General features: G+C 32.2%; 1 protein-coding gene across 14 annotated transcripts in view; it reads left to right on the forward strand.

The window, feature by feature from the left end:
• The window catches only part of LOC124431747 (RING finger protein 17-like), a 224,635-nt gene that overhangs the window by 99,219 nt on the left and 105,824 nt on the right, over positions 1–19,592 (forward strand). The window contains exon 1 of one of the 14 annotated variants that reach the window (XM_046979985.1): positions 12,852–12,884. The exons of the other annotated variants lie outside the window; for them this stretch is intronic. Within the exon in view, the coding sequence (XP_046835941.1) occupies positions 12,867–12,884 (18 nt within the window). The 5' untranslated portion in view covers positions 12,852–12,866. Of the gene's footprint in view, positions 1–12,851; positions 12,885–19,592 lie in introns of those variants that run through there. 14 annotated transcript variants of the gene reach the window in all.

The following is a 19,592-nucleotide window of genomic DNA, read 5'->3' on the forward strand; positions in this document are numbered from 1 at the left end:
GATAAAATGCGAAATGGGGGTGGTTGGGGGGGGGGAGAGGCTTAATAATCCGCTTACGGTTCTACACTGTGCTTTAAGTACGAACAAGTCTGTTCTCTGTATTCATAATCCGTAATGCTTAGTACGCGCAAGTAAAACGTCCGATTGAAAATTTAAGCGTGCCGGCTACTTTCCTTCCGACGACACATTTACTTATTAACACGACGAAGGTTAAAAAGCTCGAGGGACACGGCTGTGGTTCATTAAATAACTCTCGCGAGATTTATAATCGTATCATTTTTTTCCTTTTCCTTTTCCTATTTTTTTTTTTTTTTTTTTTATTTTTGTTTTTATTTTATTTTTTTTTTTTGTCTTTTATTCGCCTTAATAATAATATTCAAACCGCTAATATTATTATTATTATTATTATTATTATTATTATTATTATTATTATTATTATTATTATTATTATTTTAATGATAAATTTTATAATTTGATGTGGTTGTTTCTTTTTTTTTCTTTTTTTTTTTTTTTTTTTGTTACTCTATAAAGAAATTTCTTATTCTATCACTCGTACTGATATAATTGTGTTATGATAATTATACAAAATTTACGCTTTGCATTATGAAGTAATAATATCAATATTTTGCGCGACGATAAAATTAAATAAAATTTTTAAAAAATACAATTTTATATATACATATATATATATATATATATATATATATATATATATATCCAAAAATTTATATAATACATTAAAGAAGAGTGCATTATTGAAATCGAGATATTTCTGCCATTTTCTCTCTCTCTCTCTCTCTCTCTCCCTCTCTCTCTTTTTCTACTTTTCTACCGCAAGGAGATTTATTAAAAATTAACATAACAGAGATAGGAAAAGTTATTTTATTTTCCCTTTCTTCCTTTTTCTTCTTTCTTTTTACCTTTCCTTCTTTTTCTTTTTTTTCTTTTTTTTTTTTTCTTATCCTCGTCTAAACGTTATCTCTCATATTCGTAGAAACATAACTTCAGCGGAGGTCGAGTCAACCCACGAGTCCGGGAACAGCCGAGGGACGGGGGGAGGGGAGGGCAGGAGTGGGAGGGTAGGAGGCGTTCGTGAAACACGAGTCACTCGGAAGTAAAAACACGATGTTCTCTCTTCAAAACCGTCTGTGTTTTCTTTTTTCTTTCTCTCTCTTTTTTTTTTTTTCTTTTTTTTTGTTTTTTTACCCTTCTTCTTCTTTTTCTTTTTTAGTCGTTTTATTATCGAGAGTTATATATATATATATATCTCTCTCTCTCTCTCTATCATTCACTATCCGTTAGAGAGCTATGTGTATCCTTCCCGTTTCATTCGAGTCGGTCGTTATTACGAGCTAGCTCCACCCTCCCTCCCTCCCTCCCTCCCTCCCGCCGCCCCCTCCTCTCTCTCTCTCTATTTTGTCCTCTTATTCCTCGTTTTTCTTTCTTTCTCGAACGAGGAACCATTCCTCTTTAGGAGAGAGCAAATCGATAAAATCACCGCGTAAATAGAAACGTATAGTGGCAACGATAGCTAACACGATATTAGAAGAGGGGTTGAGGGTGTATGTATATGAGTATGTGTGTGTGTGTGTGAGAGAGAGAGAGAGAGAGAGAGAGAGAGAGAGAAAGAGAGTTAGGTAGTAGTATGTACGAGTAGGATGAGAGGAGAAACGATACTCGGAAGAGGGTTCACGCGACGTATTACCAAAAGCACAGAGGCATTCCCGGTTATGGCGATCGTAAAGTCTAAATTACAGGTGCATACACCAAGAGAGGAGGTTACTCCATTCGCTTTCGTACCTCTATCCGAGTTTTGCATTGGCCGACCGATCGTTCGTCTGCCCTGCTCTAATTTTCACGCAACTCGTTGAGAACTATAGATGTGTATGTATGCCTCTGCATACGTGTTATATATACGTGTATGTGTATATATATATATATGTGTGTGTGTGTGTGTGAGAGAGAGAGAGAGAGAGAGAGAGAGAGAGAGAGAGATCGCAGTCACCCTTTTCGTTCATCAATCGAATCTTCTAAACGTAAAATGTAGCTTCTCTAAATGAATTTTAGTTATTATTTATTTTTTCTTCATCTTTTTTTATTTATTTTTTCTTTTCTTTCTTTCTTTTTCTTTTCTTTAATTATTTCTTCTCCCGTTTTACTTCGTAAGTCAATATTTAATTAAATTAAATTACTTTAAGTTATATTTTTGTTTCTTCGTCTTTACTTTCCTTCTTCCTTTTTATATATATATATATAATATATATAGACAATTAATTGTTCTAAAAGATGATTATTATTTATTATAGATAATGTATGGGAGAAGTATGAAAGAGATAGAGAGAGAGAGAGAGAGAGAGAGAGAGAGGGAGATTGGTTTATGAAAAGTATCATCGTAATATGCAGTCTTCATTGAATATTATTTCCCTCGTTTACTTTGTAAATACATACGTATGTACGTACGTGTATATATATATAAATATTTATATATATATATATATATATGTATATATATATATATATATGCGTGTAATAGAATTCATACACATATTCATATTTATATTACTTATATTATTTACTTATTTTACGTAGTGGAAACGTTGATTACGACTTATACGTGTTTACATTCTCAGTCGGACGGCGTATTTTCGAGTTTAGTCAAATAGAAGGTTAATTATAGTCTTTTACACGACTTGTTGCACGCTCTCTCCCTAATCTTCCTCATTTCTCTCTCTTTCTCTCTCTTTCTCTATCTATCTATTTATCTATCTATCTATCTCTCTCGCTTTCTCGTGTTCTTTGTCCTTTGTAAATATACAATTGCCAAGGTGAAGGGAATAAAACAAAATTTACGGTGGTACTTCGAAGTAGTTGCGTGTAAATGGATTACATAAAAAGCTACGGTATTAGAGAGAGAGAGAGAGAGAGAAAGAGGAGAGGGGCGGTGGAGTGGTTTTAAAGAGAGAGAGAGAGAGAGAGAGAAAATCGCGAGTATTTTCGCTAATTACCTCTACTCAAAATTCCGGAAACGTTTTCTGAAAGCACTTCTCATCTATGTACATGTTGGGTATATGTCTGTAAAATATACACACACACACACACATATATATATATATATATATATATACGTATGTATATACATAATTAGCTTCTACCTTTGATAAATTGTATATCTCATAATTCTTTCATTTTGTATGCAAGATAATTATATGTGTCTATATATGAGAAAATGAAAGAATGAATGAACGATCATACTTTCATTTCTTTTCTTTTTCTGTTTCTTTTTTTTTCATTTTCTTTTTTTTTTCTTTATCATTTTATTTTATTTGATTCATTTGCTTTTTCAAAGGCGTTCATCAAAATCGTATCGTTTGAAATGATTAAAAGAAAAAAAAAAAAAAAAAAAATATATATATATATATATATATATAACTTCTAGTTATATATTAGATTTAATTTAGATTAGATTTAACATGAGATTGAACGTTTAATAGAATTACTTTTTTTTTTCTCATCTGTTCTCCTTTTTTTTTTTTTTCATCTAATTAAAAAAATTCAGTAGGAGTTAATTCTTTTCTCTTTCTTTTTTTTTTTTACTTTTTTTTTTTTTTTTGTAAAAAATAATACATCATTGTAAACATATAAAAGAGAATAAGTATATCGCGTAGAATCTCGTTATTTAATGTTCACATTATAGATCATTCTCCACTCTTTCTTCTATGTTTCAAGGCTCATTCTATTCTTGACTGTTTCTCCAACAAAAGCCGTCATACACGACACACACACACACACACACGTTAACAATATATATGTAAAATACACATACACTGACATACAGTCGAATAAACAAACGACATGTTTGCATTGAGTTTTGTTTAACGAAAACAATTCGGAACAATGAGCGGCACGTAAGCGATATCGACGTTATTGCTTTCTTTCTTTCTTTCTTCTTTCTTTTTCTTTTTTCCTTTCCCTCCCTCCCTCCGCTTATCCCCCACCCTTCCCGCTCTATAGAAAGAAAAATGTAAAAAAAAAAAAAAAAAGCATTCGTGTCCGCATTCGCATTTGTATTCGCGTCCGCAACGCGAAAACTTTTTGATCATCGCACGTTATAAATTAAAAACGTAAGAAGAAATATTGTCGATTCGCAAATTTCTATGAAAATTATTTAAACCGGTAGCAATACTAATATTATTATTATTATTAGTAGTAGTAGTAGTAGTAGTAGTAATAGTAGTAATAGTAGTAGTAGTAATAGTAGTCGTAAAGACCACGTGGGAAATGCAATAGTAAGTTTTATTGTCTGGTGCTTTTCGTTTTATGCAACACATAGATTTTATTCCCACCTAGTCGAACCTCGACGGGACGCCTTTGCATTATTTAAAGGCCATACGCCGAAAGGTACGTGCGATTATGAAGCTTCGCTATTTATTTATTTATTTCTCCATCTCGTTGCCACATCGTTCCCGTATAATCGATAGAGAACTATAGAAAATTATATATACATATATATATATATATATATATATATATATATATATATATATAAGTATGTATGTATAAGTATATTTTTATTTTGATTTTATATATATATATATCATTTAACATTCGAAGAAATACAATATTGATCATCATATTATATTGAAATATAATATTGAATATTGTTTATATATATATATATATATATATATATATATATATATATATATATATACATAAACAATATTCGAAATAATAAAACAAAAAAGAAAAAAAAAAAGATACATATATATATATATATATATGTATCTAGATATATATATATAATATTTAATAACTAAGTTTTTTATTTTATAAATGTAATAGATATGAAGATGTGTCTCTCTCTCTCTCTCTCTTTTTTTTTTAAGAATAGAAATGTAAATTTTATTATGTATAGTTTGTGTATGTGTATATATATATATATATATATATCTATTTTTATGGTTTTACGCGTCTCATCCATGTTGACAGCAACCCCAATGGCGAAATGTCAAAGGTTAAATGACCATATGTTGTTCTTTTAACACGTTCGTTTAATGACACATCGAAATGACGATAATACCATTCGAAGAGCGATCTATCCTCTTTCTCTCTCTCTCTCTCTCTCTCTCTCTCTCTCTCTCTCTCTTTCGGAGGGATAAAATGACCTTCCCCTCCTTGAGCGCGATACTCCGTAGTCCCATTGCGACGTTATATATAAATATTTAAAAAAAATTCGCTTATCACGATCCTGAATAACAACGAGCCACATTATATATCTCGTTGAGAAATACAAAAATTATAATATCATTTTCTTCGATGGTTTTTCATTTATAAAACGTGTAAAATAAATCATAATGTTATTTTCTCTTCCTTCGTTCTTTCTTTATTATAATTATACGAACGATCTTTATATCTAGAATTCGAATCAAATTCAATGGATTTTTGATCTATTGAGATAATGATATAAATCTTTATCTTTTTCTTTTTCTTTTTCTTGTCTATATTATTTTCAGCTCTTAAATATATATATTGTTCAAGAGAAAATAATTAAAAGATAAATCGACGCGTGCGTTAGATTAGAAAGCTGAATAAATTTTTAGCATGTTTTATTATTCCGATTTAAATAAATGTTCGTTGTTTGGTCGAATAAGATAATTAAAATTTTTTTCTTTCTTCTTCATTTCTTTTTTCTTCTTTTCTTTTTTTTTTTTTATTTTTTTTTTTTTTTTAGCGATATATGCATTTAATCTCAGCATACATATTTTTTTTTTCTTTCTCTCTCTATTTTTTTTTTTTTGTTTGCAGTATAAATTACATTTATATTATGCGTTTCAAAGGATGATACATCGTCACTCTTTTTTCTTTTTTTTTTTTTCTTTTTTGTTTTATTATTTCGTATTTTATTTTATATATAAATATATATATATATATATATATATATATATTTTTTTTTTTTTTTACACATTTTTCACTCGAATAAACATTAAATTTTTTCCCTCTCTGGCATTTTAGAAAAGCACTATAGAAAAACTCTCGAATATATTTGACTTTTCTGTAATCACGAAAGAGTCATAATTTGCATAGAATAACACGATATTTTTTGCTAGGGATATCCTGTGGAATATCTTCGCGACGGAAGATAGTCATTTTTAATAAGCTAAAGGTCAGAGAACGATCTTACTGCATATTGTCGTAGGTGCTCTTTAGAATATTCGTTGAATTTTCGTTGGTTGGTAGAACAAGGGAATATTTCGGTACAATATATATATATATATATATATATTGTAGAGTATATATAGTTATACTCTAACTATCCTATCTACCTATCTATCATCTCCACTTAAATCATAAATTATCAATTTCTCTCGGATATTTAATGTAAACCATCCTAAGGCAGGAACGTATTTTCCTACCAATGTATGTATATATACCTACCTTAAAATAATAAGGGTTATTTAAACCGGTCGTAATCCATAAATCGTTCAGACATTTTGTTCAAAAAGTTATATCTCTCTGATTTTAATTTTTTTTTTTTTTTTTTTTTTTTTTTTTTTTTTTTTTCTTTAATTATATATGTATGTATAGAATATATTATATTTTTTATATACACGTATACAATTGTAAAAGAGCAAAGGAAGAGATATTGATGAAGATATATTTAAAAGAAAAAAATATATATATATATATATATTAAAATATAATAAAGAAATATAAGATATAATAAGTATTAAAGAGAGAAAAAGAGAAAAGAGAGAGGAAAACCTAAAGATGGAAAAATTAAAAAAATAAGAAAAAATAGAAAATAAACAAAAATGGACATTGACGTTCGCTCATATATGAGATATACTTAACCATATAAATAAATATACATATATATATATATATATATATATATATATATATATGTATGTATGTGTATAAAAATTTGAAATTCCTTTATCAACGTCAACCATACCAACGGACGTATACGCCGTTGTTGGCGTCTTCTTAATTTAACGTAAATAAAATTTGTCAAATTTGTCATAGCGCATTGCATCGCGTACCTAATGAAAATGAATAACGAACGAAAAACCTAATGAATTTTTACCCCGACAGGTAGATAGGTAGATAGGTAGATAGTAGGTAGTTCGCTTGAGTATCGTGTATGTGAGAGAGATAGAAAGATAGAGTGAGCGAGATAGAAAGATAGATAGAGAGAGAGAGAGAGAGAGAGAGAGAGAGAGAGACGGAGAAGGGGTTTGGAGAGTGCGAATATGAGAGTGCGCGAGAGAGAGAGAGAGAGAGGGGGAGGGAGAGAAAGAGAAAGAGAGTGCTCTCGCAGCGTTCATTTGAAAGATAAATACGGCATTCGTTCTGTAAATTAACAATACTTCATAATGTCGCACGTAAATTTATTCGAAGTGTACGGAAGCACGAAACGAGGAGGAACGTTGTACGATCGATTAATAAAATCATATAACCATACAAGTATACTTTGGGTTTTGCCAAATTAAAAAAGAAAAGTAAATAAATATATATATATATATTTTTTTTTTTTTTTTTATAATATCGAATTGGTTTAATACTGTATGATTTGTATATATATATATATATATATATATATATCGTGTATCTCGAATGTATACGTATCTTTTTGAGAGAAGTGGTTTCTTTTTTTCTTTTTTTTTTTCTTTTTTTTTCGTTTTTATCTTTCGTAAGATTTAGATGCCCTAATTAAATGAGGATGGAGAGGGGGAGAAGGTGCCTCTTATATCCGGTCGTGTCGGATATTATGAACCTTCGTCATAATATTTTATTTTGCCTGATTTCGATTAACCTCGTCGTACTACTTACGTGTTTTCATCATACTTTTAACCTGACGATTTTTTTTTTCTTTTCTTTTCTCTCTCTCTCTCTCTTCATTTATATCTCTCTATCTCTTTCTTTTTCTCTCGTATGTTAGATCGATCTAAGGAAACTTGAAATTTTTCTTCGAGCGCAAATTATGTCGGCTAATGACGTTTTAAAAATTCCTAAGATAAAAAGAACACACACACACACACACACACACACACACACATATATATATATATATGTATATAGTGTTTCTCCAATGACAATTATTGATCAGAATTATTAAGAATTATTATTATTCTTTTCTTCTTATTTTTTAATTTTTTTTGCCTTCTATTTATTTATTATTATTATTATTATTATTATTTTTTTTTTCTTAATTATTTTTGATTAAATCTCTGATAAATTTTGTTTTCAAGATTCATCCATTTTAATTTAATCAAAATATACCATTTCGAAGGATCTTTTAATTCTCTTTACAGTGGTGTTACTTTTTTTTTTTCTTTTTTTCTTTTTTTATCTAACCCGAAATTTCGAGTCAATAATTTCCGAGTAGATGCGCGTTACGGAGTTTTAAATTAAAAAAGAAAAAAAAAAAGATAAGCTTTTATTTTATGAAATATTCAAAATAGATATTCCCGTCGACATATATATACATATATACATATATACATATATACATATATATATATATATATATATATATATATATATGTACAATAATAAAATCTTTACTTTCGGTGTTGGTTCGTATATTTCCCAGTAGATCCGGTGTAATCTGATTCGGCATTTCTCAACTATGCGCCACTGAAGTTCTTCTAATGAAGTCCGGCGTTGATACGGCTGGCACATATTCTGCATTGTAAATATTCTCATGGGGGTGAAGAGGAGGGGCGGGAGGGAATGAAAAGAAAAGGAAAGAAAAGGAAAAAAAAAAGGAATCGACGGGTGTTAATTATCCGTTTGAAATTTTGTCCCCGTACAAGTTATTTCAAAACTCCGTGTCGTGTTTAGGAAAAAAAAAAAAAAGAAAAAGAAAAAATTAATAAGAACAAGAAAAAAAAAATATCCCATTTCCGTCGACAATATTCTACGAAAACAATCGACGAATAATTCGTAATCTTTAGAAAAGAAAAATTCTTACCGTCGTCTCTTTCGTCTGATCATTTGACAAAAAGAAATCTAACAATAATTTTATTAGCCAAGATAACAATCAACGAATATCAATGAAATAGATCGGATCTGGATTTGCGGTATGTTCGATGTCCAAATGTAAATTATAACAAAAGAAAAGATTTTTTTTATTAACGCGTCGATATCTCGGAGATACGCATTTTGAATATTTAACAGATTGAAAAAAGAAAAATCTTCTTTCAATTGGAAACTTCGAAACGCGTTAATTCCGGGACTATCGAGTTGAAATAAAATAGAAAAGAAAAAAAACAACTCAAAAAGAAACGAATAATGATAGGATTTTTAAAAGTGAATTAAAAGAACTTTCGTATGATATCAACACGTCAACAAAATTGATTTGTTTCGGTGTTTTTCGATAAAAAAAAAAAAAGAAAAAAAAAAAAATCACTAGGTTTTATAATAATATTGATGGATACTTTTTCTTGGAACACTCTGTATATATGCATATAGATACTTTATCGAGAACATATTAAGGAAGTATATACACATAGTGTCCCTATAAAAAAAAAGTATATTCACTGAGATTATTATAAAATCTAATGATTATACAATATAAATAGATATAAACATACATTTAATTCTATTACCTTCCTTAGCTCTCACTAACTTCTTCTTTTTCTTCTTTTCTATCTTTCAAAATTTCTTTTCATGACTTCTCTCTCTCTCTCTCTCTCTCTCTCTTTCTCTCATTATCTCTTTTCCCTTTACTCTTTCCCTCTGAATCTCTTCTCATCTTTCTCCCTTTCGTCACGGAGAAAGAGGGAGGGTGGAAGGGGATCGGGGCCAGACTAAAAACGCGATATTCTTGCCCCGTGTCGGAATTACTAACTCGTCGGCATAAACTCGCATCCGTCCATACATACATACATACATACATACATGTATGTATGTATGCATGCATGCATGCATACATACATATATAAATATAGAGAGTGGTGAGTAAAACTCGAGGGTAGTTGCGAGAGTAGATGGTTGGTTCGAGTTAGGGGAAAAGAAGAGGGAGGGTGCGTGGGTGGTTGAGCGCCGGCTCGCCAGAGGAGGGAGAACAGACGTGGTTCGTTCCTGAATTTGGCGTTTAAATCCCTCGTCTATCCTCTCTCTCTCTCTCTCTCTCTCTTTCTCTTTCTCTTTCTCTTTCTCTCGCGCGCTCTCTCTCTCTCTCTCTCTCACACTCACTAGAGTTATCTTTTTCCGTCTCTCTTTCGGTTCAACCCTGTTGCCACCAGCACCAAAATGGCGGTCGTTCATTCTAGCCGGTATATGAGAGACAGCTCGTTCTGCCCTCCGGAAAGAGAGAGAGAGAGAGAGAGAGAGAGAAAGAGAGAGAGAGAAAGGGGAGGGGAGAGAGAGAGAGAGAGAGATGCCTGAAACGAATTCGCGGTATAGGATATTGAAAATTTTGAAATCGATAGTCGATGACAGCTCTCTCTCTTTCATTCTCTCGTGTGATCAATATATGCGATTGGAATAAAAAAAAAAAAATAAATAAATAAATAAATAAAGAAAGAAAGAAAGAAAGAAAGAAAGAAAGAAAGAGAAACAAAATCGATTTTCTTTTTCCTTCCTAATAAGAAAATCCATCGTATATTTATTTTTGTTCTTTCATTCGTTTCAAAGATACATCCGATAAAAGTCAAACGATTTGTAATTCCTTTTTATCTATCAAATTTAGATTCTGTGTATTGTGTAATCTCGATCGAAGAAGAAAAAGGAAAAAACAAAAAAGAAAAAAGAAAAAAGAAGAAAGAAAGAAAGAAAGAAAGAAAGAAAATAGGAAAATGAAAAGATAAGAAAAGAGAGAGAGAGAGAGAGAAAAAGTGATTCTCGGGGTGGATGGAACTCTTTATTTCGTATCGTTAAAATAATTTTTACAACGTTCTACGTACAATTTAAAGGTATTACGTTTTCATTAGGAATTTTTTCTTTGCGAAGAAAAGAGAGATTAAAAGAAAAGACCGGGAGATGGATGTGATGGTGGCGGTGGGGGACGGGGGAGGGGTGAAGGAGGGAGACGGAAGGAAGAAAAAAAAAAGAAAAAGAAAAATAGCAAAAGAAATTGATTTATCAGATGGTGTTACGTTTAAGCACGAACGAATAAATCATTATTTTCCCATATATAGTTCGGCAAAACATTGTAAATCTTTATTCGTAGTAGGTAGGAGGAGGCGTCGAGAGGAAAAAGGGGAAATACGTGGATGACGAGGGGGAATGGGAAGAGGAGGGGTAGGTAGTGGGGATGGCGTCGATGGGAGATGGCTCGAGGGTGGTAGAATTGAGAGATACGTGAAATAAAATCGTGTATGTGAAAAAGCTCTGTTGTATTTTCGTCGGATTGCACGTCTGCGTTTTAACGCTTGGAGACGCGCATTTAAAAATCCTCCACGAATACGCGATATTGTACGTAAAATTTATGTTTGTTACCACCAACCTCCTATTCCAACCTGTTAGACGTGGACCGAGATCGTAAATAATCGCTAATAATCGTGCACCGATGCTCTCACTGTATCGAGATTTACACGATTTCATCCGCAATCATTTTCTATTGCATATACACACACTGTATAAAGTAGATTATATATATATATATATATATATATATATATATATATATATGTATGTATGTATGTGGTATGATATAAAATAGATATGATTTAAATATTATTGGATATAATAAAGGTACGATTTAAATATTATAGATCATTGAAAAATCGACCGATAGATAAAATCATTAAAATAAAAATCAGATTGACTGTATTGTTGGTGAGATACTGGTGTATCACGCGTTAAAAAAAAAAAAAAAAAAAAAAGAAAAAAAAATGAAGAAAGAATTTGTTTTCTCAAATATAAACAAAATACTATATACCCATTATATATATATATATATATAATTTGGATCTTAAGTGTTTTATTCGATTTTAATAGCAATTTTTAAAGACGGCAAAATTTCCAAAGTGGTTTACGTTAAAAAATTTACCACCGATCCACGATTCGTTCCGAGTTATTAACGTAAAGCATTGAACGAGAAAAGTGAAGGCAAATGATTTTAGGTATTTTACTTTATTAGCTCGTACGAGTTGAGAGAATTAGAAGCAAGGGAATAGGAGAAGGATGGTGATAAAAGAAGAAAAAGAAGAAGAAGAAGAAGAAGAAGAAGAAGGAGGAGAAGGAGGAGAAGGGAAGAGAAGAGGTTGTGTTAGTAGACGGGTTCTACGTTTCCCACGATTCTAACATCCACATTCTTATTCGATTTTTAACGAAGGTAACGGAGGAAGAGAAGGAGGAGAAGAAAGTGAACAGGTGATGGTAGTTGATGATGGTAGTTGTGATATGGAGAAGAACAAGGACGAAACGAATTTTACGTCGCGCTCCTCTCGCGAAAGAGTATGCAAAGATCGAGAGGGAACAAGAAGAGGGTCGACGGTTCTCAAGAGTCGAGGCAACAACAACAGCAACACCAGCAGCAGCAGCAACAGCAGCAACAGCAACAGCAACAGCAAAAGCAGCAGCAGCAGGAGCAGCAGAAGCAGTAGCGCGACTCTAACGCTTTAGAGAAAGGATTTGGAACAGAGAGAACGTGAAGAAAAGGGAGAGAGGGGGGAGATAAAGGGTTGCATAACAACAAGTCCATTCTTCCTCTCATCCCTCAACTCCCCTGATCAACATCCATGCAACAACGATCCTAGTCGATGAGTGGTTGAAATCAACAGCTCGTCTGTCGCAGTCTAGGAAGAGAGAAAGAGAGAGAGAGAGAGAGAGGGAGAACGAACATGCCTAGAAAGCAAGCGAAGCTTGCTAGTTGTTGAAGAACAGCCGAGAGACGACGAAGTGTTCTCATAGAAATGAACTCAACACCAACGGTAATGACCCGCTATTATTGTCCTCGTTTTCGCAGTACGCTCTCGCGCCTATCGTCCAATCAGCACTGGGTTTATTGGCTTTTAATTGATTACAAATGACGGTTTGATTGGTTTTCTCGCTCCCTACCCAAGAGAATACAGTTTCCCCTCTCCTCTCGATGTTTCCGCTACTCCCAACCCCACCACCGATTTTCTCTCTCTCTCTCTCTCTCTCTCTCTCTGTTTCTGTATATCTATCTATCTATTTATATCTTATTCCTACACAGTTTGTCCTTATACTTCGTATCTTCGTAAAAAACGCTTTCTTCTATCACCCTTGATGATAGATATTATCATCACAAGTTCGATTTTTTATATCCGCAAATTTTAAACGAATTGTCGATTAAAATCGATCGTATATATTTGTCTTTGAGTTAAGAAAATATTTTTTATTATTATTATTATTATTATTATTATTATTATTATTATTATTATTATTATTATTATCTTTTTCGCTCTCGTTCTTTTCGAATCATTGAATCATTGTTAATCGTTAAAAATGTGATGACAAAGGGATTAATAAATATTTATTAGTGATAGAATACCTAACGATAATTAGTAACAAAGTCGTCATATTATCATCGGAGATACGACTATTGGCAAAAATGAGGATAGAGATAAAATCCAAAAACATATTACGAACGATCGGCGAATACATACTTACGCTATCGTATAATTCATTTGGGTAAAATCGTAGAGCCGATAAACATTTAATACGAAAGATTCGACGCGTTTCATTTCGACTCTCTCAAATGCGATATTATAAAATTCGCGCTTTGCTCACGTTAAAGTCGACATTAATGAATTATCGGATTTGCTCTTGCGGAATTATAGTTTTATATTTTTATAATATGAATCATAAACGCGTGAACATATATTTATATATATATATATATATATATATATATATATATATATATTTTTTGTAAATATGTTATAATATAATATTATATTTTTATTCATGGATATAGAGCTTTTAACAATTCGTACGATTTCGATCGCGATACATCGATATCTCGTGAGATTTTGCAATTCGCTAATTACGATTTAACTCTTTTGCCTCATCGTCCAAGCCATCGCATTAAGAGAGAAAGATAGCTAAATAGATAGATAGATAAAGAGAGAGAGAGAGAGAGAGAGAGAGAGAGAGAGAGACTATTTCACAAAGCTGAAAATTTACGATTTCGTCGACGAGCCGAATTAAATCGAAATCAATTATTCCAATTATCATCTATATAGAATCGCATTATCGTTTGTCGTTGCCTGTTCTTTTTTTTTTTATTTTTTTTTACTTTTTTTTTTATTTTTTTTCGTTGCAAAAGTTTTATATCGATCGATAAATCGCGATTCGATAAATATCGAGTGACGACAATTGTCAGAAAGGAGTAGAAAGAGAGTGAGAGAGAGACAGAGTGAGACAGAGAGAGAGAGAGAAAGCAAGAGTAGGAGCAAGCAAAATTAAAACAATTTCGAACGATGTCAGATAAAATATCATCAGTTCTTCAATTTCCATATTTGTTTTGTTTGGTTGTTTCTTCTTTTTTTTTTTTTTTTTTTTTTTTTTTCTTCTTGTTTTTTCTCTCCGAATGTTCATGAATATTTTCGAGTTTCGAAATTGCGGTGGCTTGCGTGTTTATAAATACTGGTTGCTACGTATCGAGTACACAAAGAGGGGAAGGGGCTGTGACCTCTACAAATCGTTTTGAAGCTTGGAAGTGGATGATTCCCGAAATGGTAAGCGACAGTCTTGACTGTGGCCTCGGTAGAGACAAATAAATCTGGTGACACCTTCTCTCTCCGTTGCTTCTTTTTTTTTTTCTTTTCTTTTCTTAGTTTTTCTTCTTATTTTTTTTTTTTTTTTTTTTTTTTTTCATTTTTTTTTTCATTTTTGTTCGCACATCGCTGATAATGTTTTTCGAATGGAGTAACATACAATACGTTTTTTTTTTTTCTTTTTATTTATTTACTTATTTATTTTTCTTTTTTTTTTAACGCACGAACTCTCGGTATCTGTAATATTATCATTGAATATCAGTGATCAGTGATCAGTGATAATGTGATTAGAAAGAAATAAATAATACCTATGCTACGTGTATTTAGGCGTCGTGAAATTTGACGTTTGAAATTTTGCATCAGTCATTGATAACAGAAAATAACGGGGAACATGATTAAAGAGAATCTAGAGAAGTTTCAGAGAGAGAGAGAGAGAGAGAGAGAGGTGGGGGTGGGGAAGGAGGATAAGTACGTGACGTCGTACGTCAAACGATCTTATTAAGAACTTATATTGAACGATGTAAGAAAAAAAAAAAAAAAAAAAAGAAAAAAAAAAGAAAAAGAGAAATGAAAAAGGAAAAAGCAGAAAAAAGTATTAGAAGAAAAAGAAGAAGATGATGATGATGATGATGATGATGATGATGATGAAAAAAACAAAGATCGTAGCTATCCCTCGAACATTCTAAATTATCTTTTCAATCAAGCAAACTCACGCTCGATTAGGACGACGACAAAAGATACGTTTGAAAATTATTTTTTGTCATATTTATAATACGTAAATTACAAATAATGCACGAGTTTTGTATATTTAATGAAAAATTTTAACAATGACGAATGAAGACGATTGAGGAGACGACTGAGATTCGTGCTTGGCATCATACTTCGTGATTATTACCAGTAGCCTAATCGAAATTCCATGCTGACGAAGATAGACAAAGACAGAGGCATAGAGACAGAGACAGAGACAGAAGAGAAAGTGCATCGTGACCGATGAGAGATCGAGAGAGAGAGAGAGAGAGAGAGGGAGAGAGAGAGAGAGAGAGTATCTATAGAGTCTCCACTGGTGTTCGGAGATAGGAGAATAGGTGAGAGTGGTAAAGGGGGTAGTGGAGGGGTGTGGTGGGATGGTAGTTCGTGTTTCATGAAAGCCCCACGTATAAAGCTGGGAATTATAAGATAATCCAGGCACGCGTGTCGCCTAGGAAATTGCTGCGGTTTCGTTGGTTCGTGACAATATCGCTGATTGTACGTTACGCCGTGTATAGAGAGAGAGAGAGAGAGAGAGAGAGAGAGAGAGAGAGAGAGAGAGAGAGAGAGAGAGAGAGAGAGAGAGAGAGAGAGAGAGAGATAGGAAGAGATGAAGGGAAGGAAAGAGAGTAGCTCGACTCTCTCGTAGTTTGTTGTTCAGTCTCTGCCGCCATCTATCTATCTTTCTATCTATCTATCTATCTATCTATCTATCTATCTATCTATCTATCTATCTATCCTTTCAACCCCATCCTTACCCTTCCCCGTCCTCTTTATCCACCACGTCGATCCTTCGAACCATGACTGCGCACGAATAAAGCAACAGAGATCGTCTCTCCTAACATGTGTAGGTAAGCAGGTAGGTAGGTAGATAGGTAGGTAGATAAATAGGTAGGTAGGTAGGTAGGTAGGTAGGTAGGTAGATACAAAAATATATCAAAGTTACTTTCGTGATATTATCACGAACTCGTATAAATTAAATCTTTTCTAATTTATCATCGGCCTTCTTCAATGATATTATTAGACAATTGTGATGGCTTATTCGAATTCTTCTTTTTTTTTCTTTTTCTTTTTCTTTTTCTCTTTTTCTTTATTTCTTTATTTATTTATTTATTCATTTTGTCGCTGTTGTTGTCGTTATTATTGTTTTTGTTTTTGTTGAATAACACGACACATTTCACATTTCCTTGATCGCTATAATATTACTATATATTGTACTATAATTAGATAATGTGATATCTAATAGGAATGTAATTAGAACGAAGAACTTCGTTTGTACATTTTAGATAATTAGCAACAATTAGATCTTCGTTTAAATTAAAAACTTTGAGATAAGTATAACATAATCAAATTACGATCACGAAGATTTAAATATATATTATCGTAAAAAAGATAATAAGGTATGATAATCTTTTCTGATAATGTTTATAATCTTAATAATATATATATATATATATATAATATTTGTATAAAACAATGAAGAATGGAGTTTTGGTTTATGTGCAACGATCACATTAACTCGCTCGAGTTAAACATTAATCTTTTTTTCTCATATAATAATGATAATGATGATGATGGTGATGATGGTGATGGTGATATTGGTGGTAGTGATGATGGTGATAGTGATACCTAACGCCTTTGGGTTTTCCTAAAAGCTTGCAAACAGATAGTAGAGTAGGTTTTAGATAAATCGAATAGAAATCTAAAAAGGGATTTAAGAATCGATAGAGAAACAAAGAGAAAGATAGATAGATAAATAAAGATAGATAGAGTATGGTGATGAGAGTATATAAAGAAGCTGTTATGTATATATATATATATATATATATAGAAGCCTGAAACATCGACCGTTAGCGAAGCGTGTTGGTAAAAGAGGTAAGAGAGGTAGATTGGATATAGATAGGGTGGAGAGGTGGAGGAGGGAAGAAGAGGAGGAGGATGTGTGAGGGAGCGAAAATTCACAGTTGTTGAACCCGGCCTGAAATTGCTTGCCAACCTGCTGCTTTTCCGACCTCTCCTCTACACAGCCGCGATTCGTGTAATCGCGCGATTCACTCAGTTTCTCTCTGTAGTACGGCAATGAACTGTTCGTTCTATATGTATACATATGTGAGCCTCACATATATCTAGATACGTGTGTGTGTGTTTGTATTTCTATACGTGTATATACTGTTGAAACGAGAAAGAGAGAGAGAGAGAGAGAGAGAGAGGACTTAAACGCGTGTGAAACTAACGATTTAGGCGTGCTATCAGCTACAAGTGGCTGCGAGTATGTAAGGTGTATATTTGTGTTTAAACTCACACTCCCTGTATAATTTTAATCATATATACATCTATATATATATATATATATATATAAATATGTATGTAAGAGGTGCCGATAAGTCGATTAGCATTAGACAATTAGATTAAGAGATAATCTAATTGATGAGAAACATTACTGTTGGATATAGATAGATTATTTACATATACCTACACTCAAATAATACACATACACATGCATATATATAAATATATATATAAATATATAGTACAATAGAAATCTTGATAGTTATCAATCTAGATGTTTATAAATTCTAATACTTTATCTATATATAATATATATATTGAAGTAGAAATCTTGATGGTTATCAATCTTCGAGATTAATGAATTCTAATATATATTTAATTTTCAAAGGAAAGGAAAGGAAGAGAAAGAGAGAGAGAGAGAGAGAGAGAGTGATAGAAGATATATGAGAACGAGAAGTTTCAAATACGAGAATAACGGGGGGAGGGGGGGGGAATTTAATGATACTCGATCGTGTTTCTATATACAATGTGTGTCCGTCGAATCAGACTGCGAACTAAAGAATAAAAATTCCATAGTGAAGGTTCATGGATACGTTCGGTACTTTACATTAAATAACCGGATGGAATCAGGAAGAGGAAAGAGAAAAAGATAGATAGAGAGAGAGACAGAGAGAGAGAGAGAGAGAGAGAGAGAGAGAGAGAGTGAACCAGAAAGGGTGGTTTGACATGGGGGTTCCGTATAATCAACCAGCTCCCGTATTTATAGTCGAGAGCTACCCACCGTATATGGTATTTTGTATATGTCTCTATGTGTCTATCTATGTATATATATATATATATATATATATATATATATATAAATATGTGTGTGTATGTGTGTGCCCATTCCTCATTCCTACGTTCTACTCTGACACAGGGCTATTAAATTTGGAAACTCTATACGGCCGGCTGAGCGTACACTACTGGCTTGCACCAAACCCATCTCTCTCTCTTTTTCTCTCTTTCTCTCTTGGAATCTCCCCTATATCTCTGTCCTTTTTCCCATCGTATAGGTTATAGGTACGTACGTACGTATGTACCAACGTATAGGCAGAAAATGGGAACACCGTCGATCCCACTAACTCGAATCTCTCTCTCTCTCTCTCTCACTCTCTGTCTCTCGCTGTCTCTCTCTATCTCTCTCTCCTACTATGTTTTATAAGCACATCAAAGTTAATGGGTGAAGAGACACACTCCTGGCAATTCTCTTCTAAACGCACGTTCCTCTTAACCGAGCTGAGGTCATTTCAATCTTTCTCGAAATATGTATCTTATGGTTTTTGTCAATCGCAAGAGAAAAAGAATCGACGGAATTTCAAACGAAAGAATGAATGACTCTGTTCTTCGTATTTTCATTCAAATATAACATATCGATGGAATATTGTTTACGTTGATCACGTATTTACCATAACGTTTTACGATCATTCTTTTCGATTTCTAAATATACTCTTTATATGATACTGCTTATATTTTTTTTTCTCTCTCTCTCTCTCTTTTCTTTTTTTTTTTTTTTTTTTTTTTTTCGTGAAGATTGTTTCGAAAACTTTCTTTCATACTCGTCGACGATCTTTCTCTCGTACTGTCTCGAATAAACATTTTTATTTTATTATTCATATCTTATCGATTAATTTGAACGTACGGATATATCGCCGTTTTTAAAACAAATCTTGTTTCTTTTTATTGTTGGCCCTTTTCTTTCTTTTTTTTTTTTTTTTCTTTTTTTTTCCCCCTATCGATTGTACCGATAAAACGGTAAACAATTCAGAGATTTAATATCTTGAAATTGTTTTCTTTTTCGCTTCAGAAAATTCCACTTATTTA

This window comes from Vespa crabro, chromosome 22 (genome assembly GCF_910589235.1).
Source record: "Vespa crabro chromosome 22, iyVesCrab1.2, whole genome shotgun sequence".
NCBI classification, from domain to species: domain Eukaryota; kingdom Metazoa; phylum Arthropoda; class Insecta; order Hymenoptera; family Vespidae; genus Vespa; species Vespa crabro.